Here is a 27,804-nt window from a genome sequence, read left to right as displayed (position 1 = left end):
AATTTGCATGGTTATGGAAAGCTGAATAAGAGACTATTAATATTGTATGTAAAATCTTTTCTTACTGTTCAAAGCAAATAAATTATCTTTATCTTTATACATTTGAAATATTTACAGTGTGAGTATGTATAATGGTGGCCTATATAACAAGAAATATTAAAATTTTATAAAACATTGAAATTAAATGGGGGTCGCCATACAAGAAACCGCTATTTTTCAACGTTTTTCCTTTTATCTATTACTAGCTGACCGGGCAAACTTTGTGTTGCCATATAAATAAAAAAATGTTAAGGGCGAACAACCCTTATCACTTACGGGTATGAAAAATAAATAGCCGATTCTCAGACCTACTGAATATGCATATAAAATTTGGTGAAAATCGGTAAAGCCGTTTCGGAGGAGTACAGTAACTAACATTGTGACACGAGAATTCTATATATAAGTAAGAAAACCGTAATACGTAAACAGTTAAAATTTTCACAATTCATTTACTTCTATGGCTGCTACGATTGCAAGTACTAAAATCAGAAAATATATAAAAAATAGTGGTACTGAACCCTCTGTGTACGAGTGTCGTTTCGCACTTGGCGAATTATTGTTAATATCTGATATATAATTTGTAATTTTGTCCACAGTAAGACCTGCGCAGGGGCATACCCAAGTGTTTCCGTTACCTGGCGGCTTCCCTTGGGCACACAGTTCGAGAGGTAAGTCTATATTATTTTACAATTGATCTAGGTATAAATTAAAGTCTTGTCTAGTAGTTATCAACTCTTTACTGTCTCACTTCTGGGCAGGGGTCTCCTCTCAGAATGAGAAGGATTAGGCCATAGTCCACCGCGCCGACCAAGTGCGAATTGGTAGACTTTACATACCTTTGGTAAGCAGTGATAGCTTAGTGGTTAATCCTTACTAATATTATAAATCCGAAAGTAACTCTGTCTGTCTGTCTGTCTGTCTGGTTGTCTCTTCTTCACGCCCAAACCACGGAACCGATTTTAATGAAATTTTGTACAAAGATAGTCTGAGACCCGAGAAAGGACATAGGATAGTTTTTATCCCGGAAATCCCACGGGAACTAGGGATGATCTAAGATCGATTAATCGGAGAATCGGTCTTTTGAACCCAAAACATCGATTATTTTAATCGATATTAGTTAGGATTGAATCGTAAACTATGCATTTGATCAAGTGATGATCTTTAGTAAAGTTGAAAGTACGAATTTACAGTTTTATGTATGTTAGTATGTTCTTTTAAACGCGGGCGAAGCCGCGGGCAAAAACTAGTTTCTTTATAATGCTGTTTTTAACACGCTTTTATTAGCTTGGGTTGTATGTATGTATGTAGGTATGTATGTAAGTAACAAGTAACGGAATCTTTGAACCCGATTTCTATCCAGTTTGAACGTTCAGTTTAATTCAATTTTTTTAAGAATTATCAAAAACCGATGACAATACACGATTTTAATAATTTTGTACCATTGCTCTAATCTACATTCTCAGGATTAACGATTTTCGAGGCGAGATTGTTCATGCGCCTTAGACAAAGTTAATCCCAAGTTACTAGATTGCCAATAATTATTGCTTTTTTAGTTTCAATAAGGCGTAACTTTTATAGCGTGATTTTTAGTTTAGAAAATAATAATGTTATTTATTATGTTTCCGTGTACACAAATTTGTCCAAAATTAGCACGGAAACCGAAGATTTCTTTTTGATTTCTATTTCAGCCGAAAAAACAGTTGCGATTAGTCACTAATGTGGTTTTATTTCAGGGAAACCTCGTCGTGGTATGATGCGAAGGGCCGTGTTCTCTGACCTCCAACGGAAGGGCTTGGAGAAGCGGTTCCAAGTCCAGAAGTACATATCGAAACCTGATAGGAAGAAGCTAGCTGAAAAACTTGGTCTTAAGGATAGTCAGGTAAGATTAGAAATAGAAATAAAGGAGTATGCAACTCCCTGATAGTAAGTGGCTGTTAACCATGGACATATAAATATATATAACTCAAAGGTGACTGACTGACATAGTGATCTATCAACGCACAGCCCAAACCACTGGACGGATCGGGCTGAAACTTGGCATGCAGGTAGATGTTATGACGTAGGCATCCGCTAAGAAAGGATTTTGGTCAATTCTACCCCCAAGGGGATAAAATAGGGGATGAAAATATTACTTCGTAGCGAGCGAAACCGTGGGCAAAAGCTCGTTAATAATAAAGCACAGATAAGATTTAGAGTCTATCTGAGCTCGGTTACAGCGTTACTTTCCCTGAGGACTAAGTTGGAATGCCTCGGTACCTTGAAGGTGGTAGAACCCTTTGTGGTTCGACTCCGGCGGCACCACCGCCACACCTATTTCTGTTATAACAGCAGTGTTAAGCTGCTGTGTTCTGGTTTGAACGGTGTGGTAAGGGAGACATACTTTTTCGACGCGATCCACCATAATCCTCAAGGGTTGCGGCGCATTTGTGGCCGACCTCTGCTAGGAATCTAATCCTATCTGGGATTTATTAAAGATAGCCATTCGACAGTAACTTACCATCAGGTGGACTACATTCAATTTCATAAAACATCTTCATCTTCACTTAGGCATCTTATTAAAGCCTAAATTATCGGAAACCTACAAATAGATTTATATTACGTTCAATTTTATACTCGTAATAAATATGACTTATTCTTTGGTGATAATACTACATACACATTTATTTCAATCTCCCACCATTTTAACTTATATCAGATATATTATCAGAATTTCGTAGTCACTATTTGCCGGGTTGTTCACCCTTAACATTTTTTTATTTACATGGCAACACAACGTTTGTCAGCTAGTATTTTAGAAGAAGTTGGAACGCCTCGCATAAGACTCTATTATCATACTTCAACACAACAGAGTTGTTACAAGAAATGGTGGCGCTGTAGTCGCCCGATTTTACCACCTTCACGAGTTTTATAACAAAAACGAGCTTTTGCCCGCGGCTTCGCTCGCGTAACGAAGTAATATTTTCATCCCCTATTTCTCCCTTTGGGGGTAGAATTGATCAAAATCTTTTCTTAATGGATGCCTACGTCGTAACATCTACCTGCATGCCAAATTTCAGCCCGATCCGTCCAGTGGTTTGGGCTGTGCGTTGATAGATCACTATGTCAGTCAGTCACCTTTCAGTTATGTATATTTAGATATCCCTAATTCTGTTAGGAGTTTAAACAAACCAATTCCCACACAAAATCCGATACGAAACAAGCAACAATTAATTAACCTGACCGAAAAATTTTGCGTTTAACTTTTGACGTCGACGTAACTCGTTAGTGTGAACGCGCCCTAACACTTGGGGGAGTAACATGGGGTGTTACAAAAAATTGCTACCCTCAGGGCATAATAGGAGGGGTCTGTCAGCCGCAGCTGTGGGGTTGCCGCCCCTTAGGAAGGACGTTTTAAACAATTACTCGCTTCTAAACTTGATATTTGCATTTTGAGTGTATCGGTGTGTGGCTGTATGGCTTGTTTGCCTTTTTCTGCTTTTTCTTTTTAATTATTATCGGTCGGATTTGGCGGGAATGCGTATTGGTTTTGCACAGATAATTATAGATTAGACTGTCATAGATAATCTATTTCCATTTAATACTTCATTAGTCCATTACAGATTATTACTGACTGACTTTCTTCTTCATAAAATAAGTATTTTAAGCGATTTATTTCAAAAATAATGCTGAAAAAAATGTTTTTTTTTTTAGTAAAAAATATTTAAATTTGATTTTCATTCGATAATTTCTAATTTTGAATGACTGACAAATCACTTTTCCTTCTATTCTATTTTTAGATTATTTTCAATATCGCAATGACCTAATTTTTTTCAGAAGGTATTTTTTAAAGCCATAAAATATATTCTGACTCATTATTATCTACATACAGCCATAGATTAGTAAAGATACTTCGCCGCCTTGAAATTGAATGAAGCCACAAACGGCTTATTAGTAAGTTCTTTTTTTGAATTCTTGACAAATAAAAACATTTTTAGAGAAAAAAAATACAAATAAATATTTAATACTGCGGAATTTACATAATAAATAAATAATTATTTAAAATATTTTAGGGACATTTTAGCACGGAGACGTGGCAAAACATTTTTACGCAACTATTTCAATTGTCAAAACTGGTTACATTTTCTTTTTAGGAGTGAGTGAGTAATATTGACTAATCTATGCATACAGCAGATATATTTAGAAAGATATTAGAAGCTCACAGATTACGAATAGATTTTTTAATACTCAAATCGTAATCTGTCCATCCTTTTTCATTTCTTTTCCAAACCATTTGAAGCCAATCCGATTTTAATGATTTATCTAAATATTCTCTTTTATATTACGAACATGCTATACCAATGTATACTTTTCCTCAATAAATATTACAAAGGACTCAACATTCTTTTATTCAGCCGTCAAGACGAAATAAAACGTTATTTCACGAGAAATAGCCGACGTAATCGCTTTTCTTTTCCCGCCCTTATTGTTTTTTAAATTGATAAAGTGAACGAAAACGGATTTCGGGTGGCTTTGATTCTATAAAGGGTTGTTTTTGATGGGTGGATTGTATCGTAACTGTAAAGCAATTTTAGTTGTGTGTGGTTTTATTTAGAAGGTTATTGTAATTGTAGGTTTATTTATTTAACAAAAGAAATCGTAAAGACTAAATGGTCTTTAAATTTGCCTCCCGGGGCCTAAAATAATTTCAAGATTTCCTTTAAGATATACACTCAGATGCGTTTTATTATTACCACGTTTTATAATTACTTCACGGAAACTCGGTCGAACGGGATAAAAATTCTGTGTCCGTCTCCTGGTGCTAAGCTACCTCTCCACCAAATTTCAGCCAAATCGGTTTAGCCGTTCTTGAGTTATAAATAGTGTATCTAACCAACACGACTTTCTTTTATATATATATAGATTCGATTTATATATTACGTAGTTGGTACCTAATAACGTAGTAGGTAAGTATAGTCCTCGCCAAACTGCTGGTCCGCTTTGAAGTTATTGCGAGCATGTAGTCATATAATTTGCTGTGGCGACGCGACTCATTTCTATATTCAGAGCGGACTAGCAGTTTGGCGCGGACTATACCTAATAATGTGTAATGACTACACCGTAAAAGATATAAATTAATCAATTATTTAAGTAAGCACTGTAAATATTTAGGGATATAACAGTAAAATAGAATTACAATGTAATCCAAGTTAGAGCATTAAGTAACTGCGTTTAAAATATGTATAGTCCGATTCATAATTAGGTGTCCAAAATGTAAACAAAAGTGTTGACCTATTAAGAAAATATGTGTCAAATGGCAATTTCTTATTTTTGACAATATTAAATTAATACATCGATAATAAAATAATAATCTAAATAAATTAAAATCAATTCACATTTTCCAATATTTATATTAACTCAATTTCATTTCATACAGTAATAATAATAAAAAACAAGATTTATAAGAGAAAATTAAATTGTGATAATGGGCACACAATCGGCATCCAAAACATTTTTTGTGCCGCCATTTTTAAGTTTCGTAGTTGATATTATTCATTTTCGTGATCGTGATCGAACTCGAATTTTTTCTAGTTTTCATAGCGTGTTTTTTTTAAATTGTGTGCAGTTATTAAGTTTTTGTTTTATGTTGAATTTTGTGAAAGTTTTCGTTTCTTGTTAATTTATTAAGGTTTGCAATACCTGTTATCGAATTTTGACAATGACATTTCTTTGTTTACATTTTGGACACCTAATTATGAATCAGACTATAGGTACATAAAATCGTAGAAAGTATTTAATGGAATATTATAATTTTATGATTATAATTATTTCCGTATGGGATTATTATTTCATTTCATTTAAAGTTAAGTAATTATATATTTAAAAATTATAAATTTCACAAAAATATCCCTACCTATTCTGTAAAAGCAACATTATTAGAATAACTGCAAACAAAAATTATTAAAAAAAAACCTATATCTTATCAACATAGTATGAAAATAATTTTATTAAACAATGAAAAGAAATTAATTAAAAATATATCTCTATTTATTTTATCAAAAACATCGTGTTTATCTTTGTATTTAACAAAAACCATAAACAAAGCGCAACCACAGACAATCACTCCCTCCCACAATATGTTATCTGTTCCCTAATTCGATAAACGCTGCCAATTATCTCTCCCTCGTATTAATTTAAACGCTCGGTTCCTTTATTATGCTTTTATACTGTCGTTTTCAGTAAAGATTTCTTAAATAAACCTATTAAGCTATAAATATATACTATTTTATAATAAATAGACATAGATTAGTAAAGATTACTCACTCCTATCAAGAAAATGTACCCAGTTTTGAGAATTGAAATAGTTGCGTAAAAAGTTTTGCCACGACTCCGTCATAGATTAGTAAAGATACTTTGCCGCCTTGAAATTGAATGAAGCCACAAACGGCTTATTAGTAAGTTCTTTTTTTGAAGTCTTGACAAATAAAAACATTTTTAGAGAAAATTTACGAATAAATGACTAATACTGCGTAATTTACATAATAAATAAATAATTATTTCAAATATTTTAGGGACATTTTAGCACGGAGACGTGGCAAAACTTTTTTACGCAACTATTTCAATTTTCAAAACTGGGTACAATTTCTTGTTAGGAGTGAGTAATCTTTACTAATCTATGGGAGCAGTGAAGAAAGATATTCCTTAACATATACGTATATCCCAAAGAAACCTACGTATGCCCCTTCATCTTAATATATGTAGGCTGTGTTGTAATTATTTAATGCCGTATAATTATCTCCCCTTCTATTAATTTAAGCTTTAATCTCGTCTGATCGTTCTGATTTAAATTGTTTTGAAGCTTCCTTAGCAAGAAAGGTTTGAACGTAGTAAAACCCTTTGTGATTTGACTCCGGAAGTAACGTCCTACTGCTGCCTATTAACAGCAGTATTAAGCACTGTTGTGTTCTGGTTCTGGTTTGATGAGTGTGGTAAGAGGGACATACTTTTCTACTTCCAGCTTAGTCCTCAGTGGTAGCGGCGCATCTGTGGCCGACCTCAGGTGGGAATATCTAATCCTATCTGGGCTTATAACAGATGTCCATAAGCTGAAGTAGCCACTACCCATCAGGTGGACTGTATGCTCGTCGGTTACTCCTATATTATAAAAAAAATACTGTAGTCTGGTTTGGGGATCTGCTACGGGAGACATATGTACCTATTCGACGCGTTTCAACGACGAAAACTAACTAATAATGAACTAACTACTTGACTAAGTTGGAATGCCTTGGATAGGAATGTCTGCCTTACCATATCTCAACCAAGCATACAACAGCACTACACTGTTGTAATAGACAAAAATAGGAGTGGTGATGATGCCTCCAAAGTAGAACCACGATGGATTCTACCACCTTCAAAGCTTTTATTTATCATCATCATCGTCATCAACAACAACCCAATACTGTCCCACTGCTGTGCACGGGTCTCCTCTCAGAATGAGAAGGATTAGGCCATAGTCCACCGCGCTGGCCTAGTGCGTATTGGTAGACTTCACATACCTTTGAGATTTTTTTGTAAATCTCTCAGGTTTTCAGGTTTCCTCACGATGTTTTCCTTCACCGTTTAAGCAAGTGATAATTAATTTCTAATACGCACATAATTTTGAAAGATCAGCGGTGCGTGCCTGGGATTTGAACCTCGGACCCCTCGATAGAGAGGCCGATTTTCTTAACCACTAGACTATCACTGCTTTTATTATTGCCATTTAATAATACTACTTCGTTTATTTTATTTTTTCTTAATATGTCTACACAATGTTACAACTTGATAAAACCACTTTATAAAGGAATTCCAAACGAAACAACAAATTTCATCGCAACAAAAGAACCCAAATCGTTTTATTACGACTTACAAATGGCTTACAATATCAAAACTACAGCTATAAACAAAAAGTCGAAGACAGTAGAGGGAAAGAGACGAATATACCACAAGGGTTGCGTCTTAAACCTAACTCCTATTGGGCGGTGTATCGAATAAAAGTATAACCGACTCGTATTGGCTATACCGTTCAACTTTAAGCTGTTTTTTATTATATCTGAGTTTTATAGCGCTCTTCTGAACAGTCTCCCTTATTGAGTTGTTGCGGATATGGTCTGGACGTTCTATAGCTATGTTTAACTATTTCATAACGGATTATTTAACCATGTTTACCACTGTTTGTTTTGGTCACGCAAGTAAGCCAGGTTTAGAAATTCGTCCTCTCGAACGAGGTTCAAATCCTAGGCTCAAAACCTAGTGATTTTTCAAAGTTATGTGCGTATTAGAAATTAATTATCACTTGCTTAAACGGTGAAGGAAAACATCGTGAGGAAACCTGCATACCTGAGAGATTTATATAGAAACTCAAAGGTATGTGAAGTCTACCAATACACACTTGGCCAGCGCGGTGGACTATGACCTAATCCTTCTCATTCTGAGAGAAGACCCGTGCCCAGCAGTGGGACAATAATGGGTTGATGACGTTTTGTTCACCAAATATTTGATAGTAGTGAAGTACAAGTATGGTTCGAGGGAGATACCACTGCCATATATTTTTCTAGCATTAAACAGTTATGTTTTGGTGGAAGTGTGTACATGTTGGCTGACTTACTTAGGTGACTATCTTAGTCCTAAGGAGTGACAACACATCTGTGATTAGCTTCAGGCAGAACTCTTTCTTATTTAATTAATGACAGATGTCCCCACTTAAGATAACTCGAGATAAGATTAGAGTTCTATCTGACGTCGGCCACAAATGCACTGCTACCCCTAAGTACTAAGCTGGAATGCCTCGAATAAGTATGTCTCCCTTACCACACTTCAAACCAGAACACAGCAGCGCTTAACACTGCTGTTATGACAGAAACAGGTGTAGCGGTGGTGCCGCCGGAGTCAAACCACAAAGGGTTCTACCACCTTCTTCTACGGCGTAATTAGTTCACATTAGGTGTGGCGGTGGTACCTCCGATCAAACCACAACCTTTAAACACCCACAAAATTACACAAAACATACTCGTAGGTAATTTATAATCAAATTGAATCTCAAAAAGTCTTCCCTTATCCCACTAATTCGTAATAAGCCCCCGAATCGCGATAACAATCTCCCCCTCGGGAGATCTGTCGTTAAATACAGTTGAACTGCCTGACTGTAGAGTTACTAAAGCTGTAGAGCGATCATTTAATAGGTTTTAACTTTTAGCCATAGATTAGTAAAGATACTTCGCCGCCTTGAAATTGAATGAAGCCACAAACGGCTTATTAGTAAGTTCTTTTTTTGAATTCTTGACAAATAAAAACATTTTGAGAGAAAATTTACGAATAAATAACTAATACCGCGTAATTTACACAATAAATAAATAATTATTTCAAATATTTTAGGGACATTTTGGCACGGAGACGTGGCAAAACTTTATTACGCAACTATTTGAATTCTCAAAACTGGGTACATTTTCTTGTTAGGAGTGAGTAATCTTTACTAATCTATGTTTTTAGCATAACCACTCATTATATCCATTTTTACCCATCCACGTAGGGTAATGTTTTTCGAGCTTGGGTTGTTTCATTATTGTGTACATCATACGGCACAAACGGCTTGATGGATTTTAAAACATTAGAAGTCGTAGAATTCCTCTAAATAGTCTAATAATCTAATAAAAATGCACTAATAATCGAATAATAGTCTAATAATAATATACTTGGACTTTGGAGTGATTTAAGTCATTTTTTTAAGTATAGTCTGAGTCATAATTAGGTGTCCAAAATGTCAACAAAGAAATGTCATTGTCAAAATACGATTACAGGTATTGCAAACCCTAACAAACTCAACAAAAAACAAAAACTTAATAACGGCACACAATTAAAAAAAACCCGCTATGAAAACTAGAATGAATGTATGAAAATATATTTCTATGGCGTATTAAAAAAGTACACCTTTTATACTTTTTTTATAATATAGGAGTAGCAGACGAGCATGCAGTCCACCCGATGGTAAGTGGCTACTGCCGCCCATGGACATCTGTAACCAACCCCAGATAGGATTAGATATTTCTACCTGAGGCCGGTCACATGCGCCGCTACCCCTGAGGACTAAGCTGGAACGCCTCGGAAGTCTGTCTCTCTTACCACACCCTTCAAACCAGAACACAGCAGCGCTTAACACTGCTGTTATTAGGCAGAAATAGGTGGTGCCGCCAAATTCCCCCTCTCTCCCCATATTCGTTACGTCTATGGTCTAAGTACGCATACCCACTATCTTAGAAGTGAACCATTGTCTTCTATAATTGTTTTAAACAATAGCTTATCTTATCTGTGCCATTTACTTTGATGTCCCGGAAATAGAAGTCAAGAGAGCCCCTAATTTTACATTTTCGTTGAGGTAAATTTAATTTTAATATTATATTTCGTACGTTTTTTAAATAAATGGTTCAATAAAAATATTTATTGTAATATTGACACAGTCGTAGGGTAACAAAAAACAAAATATTACATAATGTTTGTAAAATGTTATTTTAAAAGAAGACAAAATAATATGTCTATTTACTTAATGCAAACAAAGTTTTTAAAATTAAAGGGTTGTTTTAAAAGTCTATTATATTGTATTTCATTCAATATTAGAACGAATTCAAATTTTAGTATTTACCTAAACAAACATACATCGAATTTCATAAAAGTATTTGATTTGACTTTTGACTCTATACAAACAAAGATGGCGGGCTGTCAATCAAAAGTCATGCTTCGTTTGCGTGCATATTTACATATTTAAACAGGCAAGTAGACTAACAAGCGGTTAGTTAGTAGTATACTCGTAAATAAGTTTATAAATCGATTTTTAGTATGAACGTAAGGTAAAATACTTAATAATTATATTGTGTCGGCACCACTCTCACGCTTGTTTCTATATTAAAACGGTGGTAAAACTTGCAGAGGTCTAACTTGAAAATCTTTGCCTTACCCATAGATTAGTAAAGATTACTCACTCCTAACAAGAAAATGTAACAAGTTTAGAGCCTTGAAATAATTGGGTAAAAAAGTTTTGCCACGTCTCCGTGCTAAAATGTCCCTAAAACATTTGTAATATTTATTTATTACGTAAATTACACAGTATTTGTTTTTTATTCATAAAAATTCTCTATATGTATATGTAATAAATGTATATAAATGTTTTTTATTTGTCAAGATTTCAAAAAATAACTGATGAGTCAGCCTTTTTGTGTCTTCATTCAATTTCAAGACGGCGAAGTATCTTTACTAATCTATGGCCTTACCCAGCTAGAAAATCTATGTACCAGTAAATAGTCTATCAAATTATCATGTTTATAAAAGTAATTGATTTTATTACCGAGGCTCCTTATTTAGCATCTTAAATTTTAAACGTAGATTTCAAACTAACGATAATATAAAAAAAGCTGTCTTTAAGCATGTATAATATATATAAAGCACGAAGCTCAAATTATATTAAATTTGAAGATTTATGTTATTAAGTAAATATTAGAAATGTTTATATAATATTATGAATAATAAATTTATTAAAAATATTGGTCACTAAGTACTTAGTGGGACTTTTATAGGGTTCAGTGTAAACGAGGCACGAGAACCGCTAACAAAAAACAAAAGTCAAAAACCGAATGCAAAATAAATAAATGCAAATATTTGAAATTGGAACGCCGTGAATGTAAACAGCGCACCGTTTGAATATTCATTCGTAATATGAATATTTCAAATTTGGAAACGCGCGTCCGAAAATCAGATTCATTGGACGTTGCGTTCCGTCTACTCTATAGTCTATACTCCATAGACAAAACATGGCTGCCAGATTTACATGTATTTTTAAACGTAATTGGCGGGAATATGCATTTAATTCATTTGATTTTAATAAATCATAGCCTCACTTACTTAGTAACAAAATAAATGTACCTATCTCGAGTAAAAAATCACGAAAAATATATTAAATGTCAAAAAGATACTTCGCCACCTTGAAATTGAATGAAGCCACAAACGGCTTATTAGTAAGATCTTTTTTTGAATTCTTGACAAATAAAAACATTTTTAGAGAAAATTTACGAATAAATAACTAAAACTGCGTAATTTACATAAAACATAAATAATTACTTCAAATATTTTAGGGGCATTTTAGGACGGAGTCGTGGCAAAACTTTTTTACGCAACTATTTCAATTCTCAAAACTGGGTACATTTTCTTGTTAGGACTGGTTCTTGTTAGGATCTTTACTAATCTATGGTCACAATATGAAGTTGCTTAAAAATGAAGTACTAGTATGGTAACCATATTTCCTCAGTAATGAAAAAAATGTAATGTAATAAAAAATAGCAATCATATATTATAATATCATCAGGCGGACCATTAGACAAAAGCAACAAACTCTTAATTTTTTTTTTCGTACGGTAACAGCGTGGTAACAGCTATATTTTATATTTACATGGAATAATCTGTATACTTCATAATAAATGTTAATTCTCAATTTGTATTAAAATCATAATCTGTATTGGTATAATACAGATAAATTAATTGTAATAAAAGTGAATACGTCAAAAAGTAATTAATTCGAAGGCAACACGCCCCTGCCACTAGTGATGTACCGATTCATCGATACATTTTGAACTATTACGGTTTAAGTATTTAATAATTATTACTTATGAATGTTTTAATTCTAACATGAGGAAAAGGAAAATTAAAGTAAACATAACCTAAAATTTTAAATTAAAATATAAATAATAATAAAATGAAACTTACAAAAAAATCCGTCGCCCAAAAGTCTTTCTTGTGGCATAGTGCCCAGAACACATTATTACTTAATACATTTTGTACATGAATATAATTTTAGATAATACACCTAATTTATTCGATGGTGGAATAACACAGGGTGCGTTCTTTTATCAAAATGAACTGGTTCGATTTTCGGCTAGGGATAACGATTTTTTAAAAGGAATGATGCAGTTTTAATTTTGAATCAAAATTAGTCTTGTAACTCCTTTCAGCATTCGCTAATCTTTGTAGTTTCAAATTTGGCTCTGAAGGCACCCTTGACAAAAATAACCCTGTATATATCAAACGAGCTTTTGCCCGCGGCTTCGCTAGCGTTACGAAGTAATATTTTCATCCCCTATTTTATCCCCTTGGTGGTAGAATTGATCAAAATCCTTTCTTAGCGGATGCCTACGTCATAACATCTACCTGCATGCCAAATTTCAGTCCGATACGTCCAGTGGTTTGGGCTGTGCGTTGATAGACCACTATGTCAGTCACCTATGAGTTATATATATTTCGATGGTTTATAGAACGAATGAATATTATATTTACATAAAGTATATTACAATTATAAGCTTTGATAACATAGTGGTTTAAATTCGTTTATACCGGGATTCGTAGTTCTTATTCTATTAAACGTATGTTATGTGCGTAGAAATTATCATTTGCTTTGACGATGTAGGAAATATTAAATCACAAAAAGCTATAAGAGCAAGAACTCCCAAACGAACCTTACTTATTCTCAGCGATTTATCTACAATAAAATATTATTTATAATATCATAATTATCGATAACAGTACATCACTAGTACACCGGCGTCAGCTGTCAGTGGCATATTGTCGCTAAATAAGGGTCTGGAGACGCGGTCAAGATAGGGTGCGCCTTGGAGATGGAATGTATTTATTTTCTAACTATACCGTGGTTTTACCCGCTTTACTTACTAGCATCTATTTATATAATAAATAGTTTTACATAATCATTGAGGAATTATATTTTTGTAAGATTGTATACAAGTATGTCCATTTTGAAGATAGAACCTTCTATTCGACTCCGGCGGCACCACCTCCAGACCTATTTCCGTTATAACAGCAGTGTAGCGCTGCTGTGTTCTGGTTTGTAGTGGGGTAAGAGAGACTTTTCTGAGGCGTACCAGCTTAGTCCTCAAGGGTAGCTTCGCATCTGTGACCCACCTCAGTTAGGAATCTAGTCTTATCTGGGATTGATTGCATAATTAGGTATGTTCTTGGGCGAGAGTAACTTACCATTAGGTGGGCTGCATGCACGTCTGGTACTTCTATATTATAAAAAAAGTTATACTCCTTTAGGTAGAACCTGTTATATATGGAGTTGCAGATGACCACGGGCTGTAATATCAGTTGGACTGCATTCTCGTTTGCAGTCCACCTGCAAAAATTGTACAATCACAACAAAAAATATAACGATCCCTGTAGTAGGTATAGTCTGCGTAAAACTGCTAGTCCGCTCTGAATATAGAAATGAATCGCATCGCCATAGCAAATTGTGTAACACCTGCTCGCAACAACTTCAGAGCGGACTAGCAGTTTGGCGCGGACTATACCTACAAATCCTTTACTCTCTGTTGAATCATTCTCTATCTGTTTTCAAGTAAACAAAAAACAGTACAAATTTAAATCGTTTCGAATTGACAAATGTTTACCAGCCGCTATCGTCGTAAGCAATTAACTGTTATTGATCGACGAGTTAATATTGTTCGTTATTTAGTTATGAACATAACTGATTGGTTATCCATTACTAAGTAATGTAGACTAAGATAATAGTTTGCAGAATAGCAGTTTAAATTAAATTATATTTCTGAAAATTACCGTTATTTTTTAACTTTATTGAACTTATTTTTTTTTATATATAATATAGGAATAGCAGACGAGCATGCAGTCCACCTGATGGTAAGTGGCTACTGCCGCCCATGGACATCTGTAATCAACCCCAGATAAGTTTAGATATTTCAACCTGAGGTCGGCCACAGATGCGCCGCTACCCCTGAGGACTAAGCTGGAACGCCTCGTAAAAGTCTGTCTCCCTTACCACAATCTTCAAACCGGAACGCAGCAGCGCGTAACACTGCTGTTATTAGGTAGAAATAGGTGTGGTGGTGGTGCCGCCGGAGTCGAACCACAAAGGGTTATACCACCTTCAAAAAATTATTAATATCTATCATAATCATAATCATAATCATAATCTTAATCATCATAATCATAATCTTTATTTGCTAAATAAGGTACAATGGATGTGAACACAAAGTATTATTTCCTCTTATTTTACCTTTAAGGCGTGCAAATATACAGTCAGACCAAAAATATTTCCAATATTATTTATAATATTAAATAACAAATTGTCAGATTAATACACACATCACAATTATTATTTTTTATATAAATATCCAACATTATTAGTCATGCAATTAATTAATATAATATCTATTAATACATTCATAAATTGTCAAAAAATTCTTTAAGGCTGTAAAAATTATTAAGAAGAAGCCATTCATTTAAACGCTTTTTAAAAACATTAATAGGCAGATCTTTTAAATGGTCAGGTATTTTATTAAAGATTTGAATAATCGAATGATGTGCATTTCTTTTGAGCGTCTGTAATCGACAGCTAGGTATATATAATTTATGTTTATTTGCATTGCGGCGCAATCTCTGAGACTTCATCTCAGTGTCCAAATGGAAATATTCTGGATGCTCTTTTACAAATATACACACTGCTTTAATATACATGCAGGGCAGTGGTAGTACTTTGAGCTGTTTAAATAAAGGCCGACAAGTGTCCAGCGGTCCTACGCCACAAATCGCTCATAAGAGCAATAATGCTTTCTTTTGAATTTTAAAAGCTTTAATCGCATCGACAGAATTACCCCACAACAGAAGACCATAAGATAACACCGATGACATATATCTAAATAATCTAAATAAATTCAATATTAATACTAAACCCGAATATACAATACTTCACAATCTTCCAGTTGGTTCAATACTAATAACAATACAATATAACCTTACTAATAATTAAAATTAAATAAGTGTTATTAATTTATTTATAAGTTTTTTTTATGTTTTTCCGTTATTTACAACGACCAGTGTGGTGGAGTGATTTTTATACTGGTCTGACGTGAAAGGGTTCTGGGTTCGATCCCTGGCCAGACAGATACCCGACTGATGACCTGACTATCCCTTCTGGTTCTGGGTGTTTGTTTATGGCACCCACGACATAGGGAATCTTAGTATATCATAGCTCACTCATTGCCCATGAGTGTAGGAAGTATGTAAAAATCTTATGGAATATTTAGGTAACAACGGTTTATTGTTCTGTTATTTAGTTTATTATAATTATTGTTAAAAATAACCGTTATTGTGGAAATGAAATATCGTCGCAATATCATATCTATTTGTATAGATTTTTACTAAATATGCCTTACAGTGGAACCAATTACAAATTGATGGATGTCATGATCATTTATCATTATTCATTTTTTTGTCATCGATAATTGATATATCCGATATGCTGGATTTGTGATGTCATTAGTTATGTCTTGCTTTTTATCGGTACAAAATTAAAGATTTTTGAGAACCGTATAAATAATGATTTTATCGGTTATTTGTGTAACGGTTCTTGGTAATAAAGATGAATGTTACGGACATAGATTAGTACAGATACTTCGCCGCCTTGAAATTGAATGAAGCCAGAAACGGCTTATTTTATTAAGTTCTTTTTTTGAATTCTTGACAAATTAAAACATTTTTAGAGAAAATTTACGAATGAACAACTAATACTGCGTAATTTACGTAATGAATAAATAATTATTTCAAATATTTTAGGGACATTTTAGCACGGAGACGTGGCAAAACTTTTTTACGCAACCATTTCAATTCTCAAAACTGGGTACATTTTCTTGTTAGGAGTGAGTAATCTTTATTAATCTATGTTTACGGAAGATATTTCGACGATTTTTTTTATTTACCTACTTGCATTTACCTATTTGCAATTAAAATATAGCACATCTGATGGTTGGCAGTCATTGAAGTACAGATATTGATAAACTTCAAATAAATAACTTTAAAAGTGGAAGACTTTGTGATTCTACTCCGACAGCACCACCGCCACACCTATTTCTACCTAATAATAATAAGTAGTATTAAGTGTTCTAGTTTGAAGGGTGTGGTAAGGAAGACATACTTATCCGAGGCGTTCTTGAGGTCACTTACTATCAGATGGACGAAATCCCCGTTTGCTACTTCTAAATTATAAAAAAAAATTATCGATCGATGTTATAGTCCGCGTAAAACTGCTAGTCCGCTCTGAACATAGAAATGAATTGCGTCACCATAGCAAGTTGACTACACCTGCTCGCAATTTCAGAGCGGACTGGCAGTTTGGAGCGGACTATACCTAACTTTTTAGATAAGATTTTTTATAATATGAGAGTACAGACGAGTAGGCAGTCCACCTGATGGTAAGTGACTACTGCCGCCCATGGACATCTGTAATCAACCACAGATAGGATCAGATATTCCTACCTGAGGTCGGCCACAGATGCGCCGCTACTCCTGAGGACTAAGCTGGAACGCCTCGGAAAAGTATGTCTCCCTTACCACACCCTTCAAACCAGAACACAGCAGCGCTTAACACTGCTTTTATAAGGCAGAAATAGGTGTGGCGGTGGTGCCGCTGGAGTCGAACCACAAAGGATTCTACCACCTTTTAGATACGTTCAGAACCCGAATGTAATATCCGTAAACAGAAAAATAAAATCGGAAATCCCGCCAAATCAAATGTCAAACACATTCTTTTCAAACAGGCAAGGAACACCCGCGCGACCACGCCCCGCCATCAATAATGCGCACAATGCGATATTCCGGTAAAATGTAGGATTTTGCAAAAAATACGCAATGAGCAATCGGTGGGCAAAAAAGTTATTAATATCCTACGCATTTGCCCCTTTTTGATGGTAATTCTATTGTGCTTTTTTCTTTTTTTGGTAAATCGCGGTTTTTATCGACTCTATATTCGAATATGACGCTTTAGTTTTATACATGTGTTAAAGCAAAAAGGTCGTTTTATTTATGTAATAAAATATTTTATACGATATTTACCGGTTACAATATTTGATGACTTATAGCAGTATTTCTTATAAATACCTGCTTAAGTTAATTATTTGGGCCTTTTATTTTCCCTTCTCGTCAAATTTTTAAACTTTACTTTCGGTTAAAATGAATTAGGTTTAACCTATTAAAATATTAAAATATTTTTTTATTTCTTTATCATATCTACAGATATACTTAATTGTCTTATTCTTTGACAATTAGTTTAATAGGGATGATTTATTTGACAGTCATAAAGATTTTAACATACTACTTTCTTCTACAGGTAAAAATATGGTTCCAAAATCGGCGAATGAAATGGCGGAATTCGAAAGAGCGGGAACTCCTCGCGTCCGGCGGCTCCCGAGAACAAACCCTCCCTAACAAAAACAACCCCCACCCCGATCTATCAGACGCTGAAGCCGACAAACCAAAACTATCCCCCCTATCACCAAATGATGATGATGAGATGAAAAACAACAAAATCTTTGCCTCAACTTCCAACTGTCAAGACTTTAGATACGAAGACAAGATGGCCGCCGGTCTGTTTCCGCGCGAAAACTACACAAATATGGAGGACGCCGATGATTATGACAGCGACAGCGCTTCCGACGAGGAAATCAACGTGACATGACGTGTTTTTGTATAAAATAAAGTCGTTATCTTGTAAAATATAAATATTACTGTCTTAGATGTAGATTTAAAGTCAATATTGTTGTAAGATTGTTTTGATTTATAGAAATATTAATTTCTCCATTATTCTCATTAAATTCATTCCAATCAGATTTACGAGTATACCGATACTTCGTCTGCTCTATGGCTGTTATAGCATGTTCTATTAATTGTATAATAAATTCTTGTCCAATTATTAATTTATTGATTTGTAAATAACTATGGTTAATTAATATAAATGGCTAGTTAATTATCTACTAAAATTGATTAGCGATTAAGTATGTATGTACAGTTTAAATTAATTAGTCTATGTATTGTTAAAATGAAGTCATTTGTCACTCAGTTTTAAATAAAAGAAATCCAAATTTTAAAATATGTTACTCGCTTTCTGTATTTGCATGCTGTCTTCACCTATAATTGTAAATACACTTACTTTTTCTCTGTATTTATGATTGTTGCTTTTATTTGGTGTACATTATGTTGGTGATCATGAATAAATAAATAAATAAGTAAAATAAAATATTTAATAATGATTTTTGGTCGAACGTTATTACATTCGAATATAATAACAAAAACAAAATATATATTTTCAAAATATGTTTAATATTTAAAGACAGTTTCACAACAATTTCGATTTACAATTTGCAATTCCCTCATTCTTATTATGATTCTTATTCTAAAACATTTTAATTTAAGAATACAGGTAACTCTAACATAAAATAATTAAGAATCTATGTTTAGCTTAATATAAATAATAAGTTCTTAAATATCTGTAAAATATGAACGATATTTGAAAAATGTAAAAAATACATTAAATTTGTAAATATGATAGCGGTTTTACAGTCATCATAAGAAATCATTTTTTAAGTTACTTATTAGTTACCGCACCAAACTGCTAGTCCGCTCATCTATGGTCCGCTCTGAAGTTGTTGCGAGCAGGTGTAGTCATACAATTTGCTATGGCGACGCGATTCATTTCTATATTCAGAGCGAACTAGCAGTTTTACGCGGACTATACCTACTTATTTTAGATGATCAACAATTTTAAAATTAATTTTAAATAATACCAAGCAATATTTAAAAAAAATAAGTATAACATTTTGAACTTGACATATTACTTTATGTTTCTAAAGTAATTAAGTAAAAGTTACTTTAAATTATTATTATTATTGAAATAAATGCTGTTAAATCCTTGCTAATTGACGACGTCATCTTAACTACTAAAAACTATTAATTTCGACTGAATAAAATAGATTATACAAAGTAATTTTATGTTTAAATCATGAACAAAATCATTCATTTAATTATAAATCATACTGTAAATATAATTACGATAGATAATATACTATTCAGAATGCACTTTTGAATAGTTTTGAATAGTTCATTTTGCACGAAAATGTAAGCGATCTCATAATATAAGCTTGAAGACTAATTGTTACTGTGTCATATAATTATGTGGAAATAAAATTGATTAAAACCCTTTTTGGATTTTATTTACTTTAATATCCCACTTTTTTATAATATAGGAGTAGCAGACGAGCGTGCTGTCCATCTGATGATAAGTGGCTGCTGCCGCCCATGAAAATCTGTAATCAACCCCAGATAGGATTACATATACCTGATATATACCTGAGGTTGACGACAGATGCGCCGCTACCCCTGAACACTAAGCTCGAACGCCTCGGAAAAGTATGTCTCCCTTAACACCCTTCAGACCAGAACACAGCAGCGTTTATCACGTATGAGGTAGATATAACTGCACTGCACTGCTGGGAAATGGGTTCTTCCCACTGCTGGGAAAAGAATTGAATGTATAATAGGCTTCAATGTGGTAAAAAAATACGTGTTTTAGAGACAACTGGCAAACCATTCGATATAATATTGAATAATTATTATGATTAGTAATGTAAAAAATAAAGAATTATAATAAAAAAAAAAACAAGTAAACCTGCTTAAAATATAGTCCATGTCACTCCCTCAAGTCAAAAGTATAAATGGATATCTCATCGCATATTAAAATCCGTTAGGTCCGTTTGGATTACAAAGTATGTGGAAGACATATACTTACATAATCTCGCAAAACATTACCCCCTGTAATCTAGTAAAAAACGTATTTACTTTAATACTTATTTGTCTTTTCCCTTGCTTAACCCCGGATAAGATTAGATTCTTACCTGATATTGACCACGTATGCTTTGCTACCCCTGAGGACAAAGTTTGAACGCCTCGGATATGTTTCCTTTACCACATCCTTCAAACCAGAACACAACACTTAACACTGCTGTTATTAGGCAGAAATAGGTGTGGTGGTGGTGCCGTTAGAGTCGAACAACAGAGAGATCTGTCAACTTCAAAATTATTAACTTATACCAGGTAATGTTTGTGTTATAGATTTAGAATAACAATCATGATTAAACGAATATCTAAATCTTAAGTAGCTCTTAATCTATACTAATATTATAAAGAAGAAAACTTTGTTTGTTTGTTTGGTTGTAATGAATAGGCTAAAAAACAACTGGACCGATTTTAAAAATTCTTTCACCATTCGAAAGCTACATTATCCACGAGTAACATAGGCTATATTTTATATGATATATATTTGAAAAATAGATTGAGAGGCGGTACAAAGTTTGCCGGGTCAGCTAGTTTATCACTTATAATTACTTATTCAGAAAATTATTTCCAGTTCTATAATAAATATAAATACATAAATAAGAAGTGATAGTGTAGTGATTGAAACTCGGCCTTTTAGTCGGCGGGTTAGGGGTTCGTACCCCTAGTATGCTCAGAAGTCGTGTGCGTATTAGAAATTAATTATCACTTGCTAAACTGTGAAGGAAAACATCGTGAACCTGCATACCTAAGAGATTTATAAAAAAAATTCTCAAAGGTATGCGAAGTCTACCAATACGCACTTGGCCAGCGCGGTGGACTATGTCCAAATCCTTCTCATTATGAGAGGAGACCCGTGCCCAGCAGTGGGACAGAATTGGGTTGATGATGATGACTTTGTATGACAAAAGTATTAACAAAAAATATATTATTTTTTCTGTGATATAAATTCAGATTCCAAAAAAATCATTAATCATCAACCACACATTTTACCGAAACACGCAAGTCAGAATTATTTGCGAAAAACGGTAAAAAAATATATTTCTTTTCAACATAATGTCTATGGGCGTACCAGGGCATTATAAATGTGAAGGTGTTACGCCTGTCACATACACTGCGTATTATTTATAGCTTCACACCTACATTTGTTTTGTTTTGGTGGGATTCTTTTGAAATACTATTATTTTTAAGATCTGTTTACTTCACACCCAGTATAGTTTGTCCTACGCCCGATATTAATAGTCAATCTATCGAAATTACCTACCAAAGACAGTAATTTGAAAATTTTTAATATGAATGACCGCCTTGTGGCGCGAATTTAGACGTTTCTATAACGAATATTCCTGAATTTTTATTAAACAGTTTAAGAAAAAATCGTGAGGAAATTAAATGGAAGAAATAGTGTTAAGCACTGCTGTGTTCCGATTTGAAGGGTGGGGTAAGGTCCCTTTGAGGTGTTCCAACGCTGTCCTAGAGGGTAGCAACTAGCAACGTATCTGTGCAACTCAATAAATGTAGTAAGTAGGACAGATAGTAAGCCCTAATTTTTCCATAGATTAGTAAAGATTACTCACTCCTAACAAGAAAATGTACCCAGTTTGCGAATTGAAATAGTTGCGTAAAAAAGTTTTGCCACGTCTCCGTGCTAAAATGTCCCTAAAATATTTGAAATAGAATTTTCTCTAAAAATATTTTTATTTGTCAAGAATTCAAAAAGAGAACTTACTAATAAGCCATCTGTGGCTTCATTCAATTTCAAAGCGGCAAAGTATCTTTAAAAATATCCATGTCAGTAAGATATAAAATTGTGTTTTTAAGTTTATTATGCTATTTTAAAAGCTAACTCATTAGTATCGATCCAGTACGCAACTTACGCTCGACATTTCCATAACATACTTAAAATACACTTAACAATTTCTTATAACGCGCCAAAACACCTTCGAATAATACAAGATATAAAACTATTTATCAATAATACTCCCATAAATCTTAACGCCGAACCATAGATTAGTAAAGATACTTCGCCGCCTTGAAATTGAATGAAGCCACAAATGGCTTATTAGCAAGTTCTTTTTTTGAATTCTTAACGAATAAAATTATTTTTAGAGAAAATTTACGAAAAAATAACTAATACTGCGTAATTTACATAATAAATAAATAATTATTTCAAATATTTTAGGAACAGTTTAGCACGGAGACGTGGCAAAACTTTTTTACGCAACTATTTCAATTCTCAAAACTGGGTACATTTTCTTGTTAGGAGTGAATAATCTTTACTAATCTATGCGCCAAACAAATCTATAAAATTCGCAGTAGCAATCACAGTTGCGATCGATCGCCACCAGATGACACGTGCGCGCCACGCGTGACGTCAGACACATATGCGCTGCAAGTAATCGCACTCTTTGATCTGACTATTACACGACTTGTTTTGACGCTTGTCGTATTACTGGAGATATGCGATACACGCGATATAATATCATCGAAACTATGTAGCTTTAGCCCATGGTCACATTTAGCCAAATGCGATTTTTTTATTATACCCTTATAGTTTGAACCGGCAAACGTTGTATTGCCATATAAATAAAAAAATAAGAGTAAGATAATCTGCGTACCTGCTAGTCCGCTCCAAATATAGAAATGAATCGCGTCGCCATAGCAAATTGTATGACTACACCTGCTCGCAACAACTTCTGAGAGGACTAGCAGTTTGGCGCGGACTATAATCGTACTCGTATAGGAGTAGCAGACGAGCATGCAGTCCGCCTGTTGGTAAGTGGCTACTACCGCCCATGGACATCTGTAATCAACTCCAGATAGAATTAGATATTCCTACCTGAGGTCGGCCACAGATGAGCGGCTACCCCTGAGGACTAAGCTTTAACGCCTCGGAAAAGTATGTCTTTCTTACCACACCCTTCAAACCAGAACACAGACACAGAACTGGACTCTATGCTCATCTGCTACACCTATATTAAAAAAAAAAAGGAATAAATACATATTTCAGTAGTAAAGTTTTAGTTAAATAAATGTTTTTTATGAAAGATATAGCTTACTTGCTCGTGATCGTACAATTATTCTATTAAAGGGATTTTGGAGTTCACCCTTGTGATGCATTTAAGTAAATCTATGCAAATAGAGATGATTTTAAGGATTTTGTATGCATTGGCTGAATAACATAATTACGTTACTAGTGGTTTTTGACAGATTCGATTAAAATGGCGGGTATTTTTACTCTGTAAACATGGCGGGAAGTTTGTTTGTTTTTTTATAACTAAAATTAGAGCAATGGTGGAAAACATAATAAGTTGATGGAAAAGATGTAGAAAAATGTAAAAATATTAATTTTCTTTACTATTCTGCCATTAATAAAGAAATATTCACTGTACGTGGAAAATCGTAAGCGACTGCCATTTTGTGCGTCGATATGTTCAAATTACCCACGGAACAGGAAAAACTAATTACATTCATACTTTTATGTATAGAATTTTCACGAGTTCAAATGATAGTGTAGAAAAACTAAATAAATAAATTGATTGTAAATTTCATTTCGTAAATTTTCGCTACTCCAAGTGATTGATGGTCTAAGAAAATCTAAAATATTTTTTATTCTATAAAACCTACACAATCTGTTAGACACGAATAACAAAATAAAACCAATAAACAAAGATTAAATCCATCATAAAATAAACGGATTTGCAACCAATAAAATAAAGGCACAAATGCGTACAGAATCCTGCAAGTGGTCACGTGACCGTCACGTGTCGACCAGCGCCATCTGGTGTGCGAGCGAGACGCGCGTATATGCGAGAAGAGGATGGATGTATTGTTTTGAAGACCTCGGTGAAGAAAAGCTGTTACGCAGCGTTACACAGATTAAAGATTAATTAAATTTGACTTAATTTTTATCTGTCAAGGGTTAGGAAAAATATTTCTTTCGCGCCAACACCGATTTGGTATAGTCCGCATAAAAACTGCTAGTCTGCTCTGAATATAGAAATGAATTGCGTCGCCATAGCAAATTGTATGACTACTCCAGCTCGCAACAACTTCAGAGTGGACTAACAGTTTGGCGCGGACTATAAGTGGCTACTGCTGCCCATTGACATAATCACATAAGTTTAGATTCGTATCTGCATCTAGCTTCCGAATAACAGCTAAATCGATCGCTAATGCTCAAAGTAACGTGCTTTGTTAGGTCGTTAGTCAATCTCAGATACATTACCCATGTCAACAAGGGTAGAACCCCTCAAATGTGTTAATCTGGTATTACTACATTCAAATTTCAAACTGTCATCTTAAACTTAAAAAGGTTATGAACTAATTATGATGTTGTTGATATTGTTGTTAACAATTAATCTTAAATTAAGTATAGTTCGCGCCAAACTGCTAGTCCGGTCTAAAGTTATTGCGAGCAGGTGCAGTCATACAATTTGCTATGGCCACGCAATTCATTTCTATATTCAGAGCGGACTAGCAGTTTTACGCGAACTACACGAATGTGGTAGAATGTATCTTTTGGTAAGTAGTCACTGCCGCCCATGGACATCTGTAACAACTCCATATAGAACAGGTTCTACCTGAAGCTCACATGCGTCGCCACTCCTGAAGACTAAGTCGCCTCATATGTAGGTCAATCAACCACACCCTCCTACCGCAGAACGGCTACACTTAAAAAATACGCAATATGGTCATAGATTAGTAAGATACTTCGCCGCCTTGAAATTGAATGAAGCCACAAACAGATTATTTTAGTAAGTTCTTTTTTTGAATTCTTGACAAATAAAAACATTTTTTAGAGAAAATTTATAAATAAATAACTAATACTGCGTAATTTACGTAATTATATCAAATATTTTAGGGACATTTTAGCACGGAGACGTGCTAAAATGTCCTTAAACTTTTTTACGCAACTATTTCAATTCTCAAAACTGGGTACATTTTCTTGTTAGGAGTGAGTAATCTTTACTAATCTATGAATATGGTATAGTCCGCGTAAAACTGCGTCATATAAACGCGTCGTCATAGCAAATTATATGACTACACCATAGATTAGTAAAGATATTTCATTGCCAACAAGAAAATGTAATCACTTTTGACAATTGAAATTGTCATTGTCATCTCTTTGCGGTTTTGAAAATTATTAGAAATATGTAGTTTTTAGATCATTTACAAATGAAACGATATTTTTCGCACTTTTTCTTCGATTTCGTGTTTTTGTACCACTTAACTGCGCATATCGGCATTGTTCCGCGTAAATTACACCATGACAGCCATTAAATGGGTGTCAAAATTTTCAGCCGTTAAGGCCATTTAATGGCTTCCTTCAATTACAAGGCGGTGAGATATCTATACTTATCTATTGACTACACCTACTCGCAAAAACTTCAAAGAGGACTAGCAATTTGGCGCAGACTATACATTCCCGGTCAAACCTATTACCACCGTTCAATTTCCAAAAGCTTAAAGCAAATATATTTTTCTTTTAAAACTGTCACAATATTATCAGTCAGTATCAGTACCCCATCTTGTTTGCAGAAGGGTTTAACTTTACGGCATTTTAATCTGCCATATGTGGGGTCGTAACTAACGAAATATCGACAAATAACTAATTCAACAATACTTTAATGCTATTTTACAGGTCATTAGGCGATTATTTATTGAATTATTGATTTATTGGAGGGTAAAGTTTAGTCTGTTTAAGATTGATAACGTATTGTCATTTTTCTTGGCTTGAAGAATGATTTAGGGCTATTAAATAATAGTCATCTTGAAGGTCTTGAAGGCGTGTAATCTTATAGTCACATAAAAGGTACAGAGTAACGATATAATAACTAAACGTAAGTAAGTTCACACTAGTGATTAGAAGTATTATAACTACACAAGTATCTCCGTTATTCGACTGTTCTTGCTGAAGTCTCCGACCAGAATGTCGCTCTCTGTTAATTCGAGCGCCTTTAAGGTGTCGTCCCCACTTCACCTACCCGCATCTGTTTTTAAACTGTAGTATCAAATGCGTCACTTATTACTTTAATGTAACGATATAAAAATGTGATATCGTTAATATCCAAGCTTCTTATTAACGACGATAACATTCGGCCGTCCTGCTCACACGTTCGTCCTCGATCGTGTATGGTCTGATGCAAGAGCTGCAAAAGAAAACCAGTTGTTTAATGCCTAAGTCCAGAAAAGTTACACATTTTCTTGTAATACCGACTCGCACGTAAGAGGCCCGAACTGTTTATCAAAAACATGGCTTAAACTATACGCATTTTCTTGCAATACCGACTCGCATGTAAAAGGCCCGAACTGTTGATCCGAACCAAGGCTTAAACTAGGTGATGTTCATATAGAATCACACTAGTTGTATATTACCTAGGTTATAAATCTGCCCCAACAGTGTTCACCACGGATTTCTGTTGCAGGCATAGTTCATAAGGACTCTTTACATGAATGTCATATGCGCGACAGGTATTGAAGCGAATGCATTAGACCATTGTTAAATAATAAAAAACTCGGTTATAACTAGGTGATGTTCATATAGGATCACTCTAGTCATGTATCACCGCAGTTTTTGTACCTTGTTTACGATAACATTCGGCCAGTGCTCAACTCAAATTTACTCCAAAAATGCAATATTCACTTAGTGTCTTCAAGGTACTCGATGCCTTGGGTCAACCCAACCATATGCATCACCAAGAGACACCCGTGAACATCACACTGCTCGAGGCATCTGCACTAATCCATCTTAACTCCAGATAAATAAAAATCAAACCACAAAGTTTCCTACACCTACAGTAATGACAACATCTAGCTGCCCACTTTATTTATGCCTGGATTCTAAGTCCAATAGTTAAATCTCTAACAACTATTGATTCGATAAAGTTACGCATCAGAATAACGACGTTTATCTTATTAGTGCATTTCGGAATGCTCAACAACCTGTTCAATAACTGTTATACTGATTTATTATATTACTACTTAGTACTTCTTTTAATTATTACAATGTTATTTTATACAAATAGTTGCCTTTCCAACGTACGTCTTTTATCAACTGATGAAGCAGTATCAAAATAATAA

The 27,804-nt window shown here is 34.1% G+C and overlaps 1 protein-coding gene across 1 annotated transcript in view; it reads left to right on the top strand.

Annotated features, from left to right (window-relative positions):
* The window catches only part of Dbx (homeobox protein Dbx), a 38,804-nt gene extending 20,230 nt beyond the window's left edge, over positions 1 to 18,574 (top strand). Inside the window, exons 3-5 of the mRNA XM_073092388.1 lie at positions 636 to 707; positions 1,773 to 1,918; positions 18,227 to 18,574. Of these exons, the coding sequence (XP_072948489.1) occupies positions 636 to 707; positions 1,773 to 1,918; positions 18,227 to 18,574 (566 nt within the window). The remainder of the gene's footprint in view (positions 1 to 635; positions 708 to 1,772; positions 1,919 to 18,226) is intronic.
* Positions 18,575 to 27,804: the final 9,230 nt, after the last annotated feature.

The sequence above is a fragment of the Epargyreus clarus genome, unplaced genomic scaffold, assembly GCF_041222505.1.
Source record: "Epargyreus clarus isolate Ecla_fem2 unplaced genomic scaffold, WU_Ecla_fem_2.2 ptg000036l, whole genome shotgun sequence".
In the NCBI taxonomy this organism is placed as follows: domain Eukaryota; kingdom Metazoa; phylum Arthropoda; class Insecta; order Lepidoptera; family Hesperiidae; genus Epargyreus; species Epargyreus clarus.
This window is presented reverse-complemented; position numbering and strand designations above follow the sequence as displayed.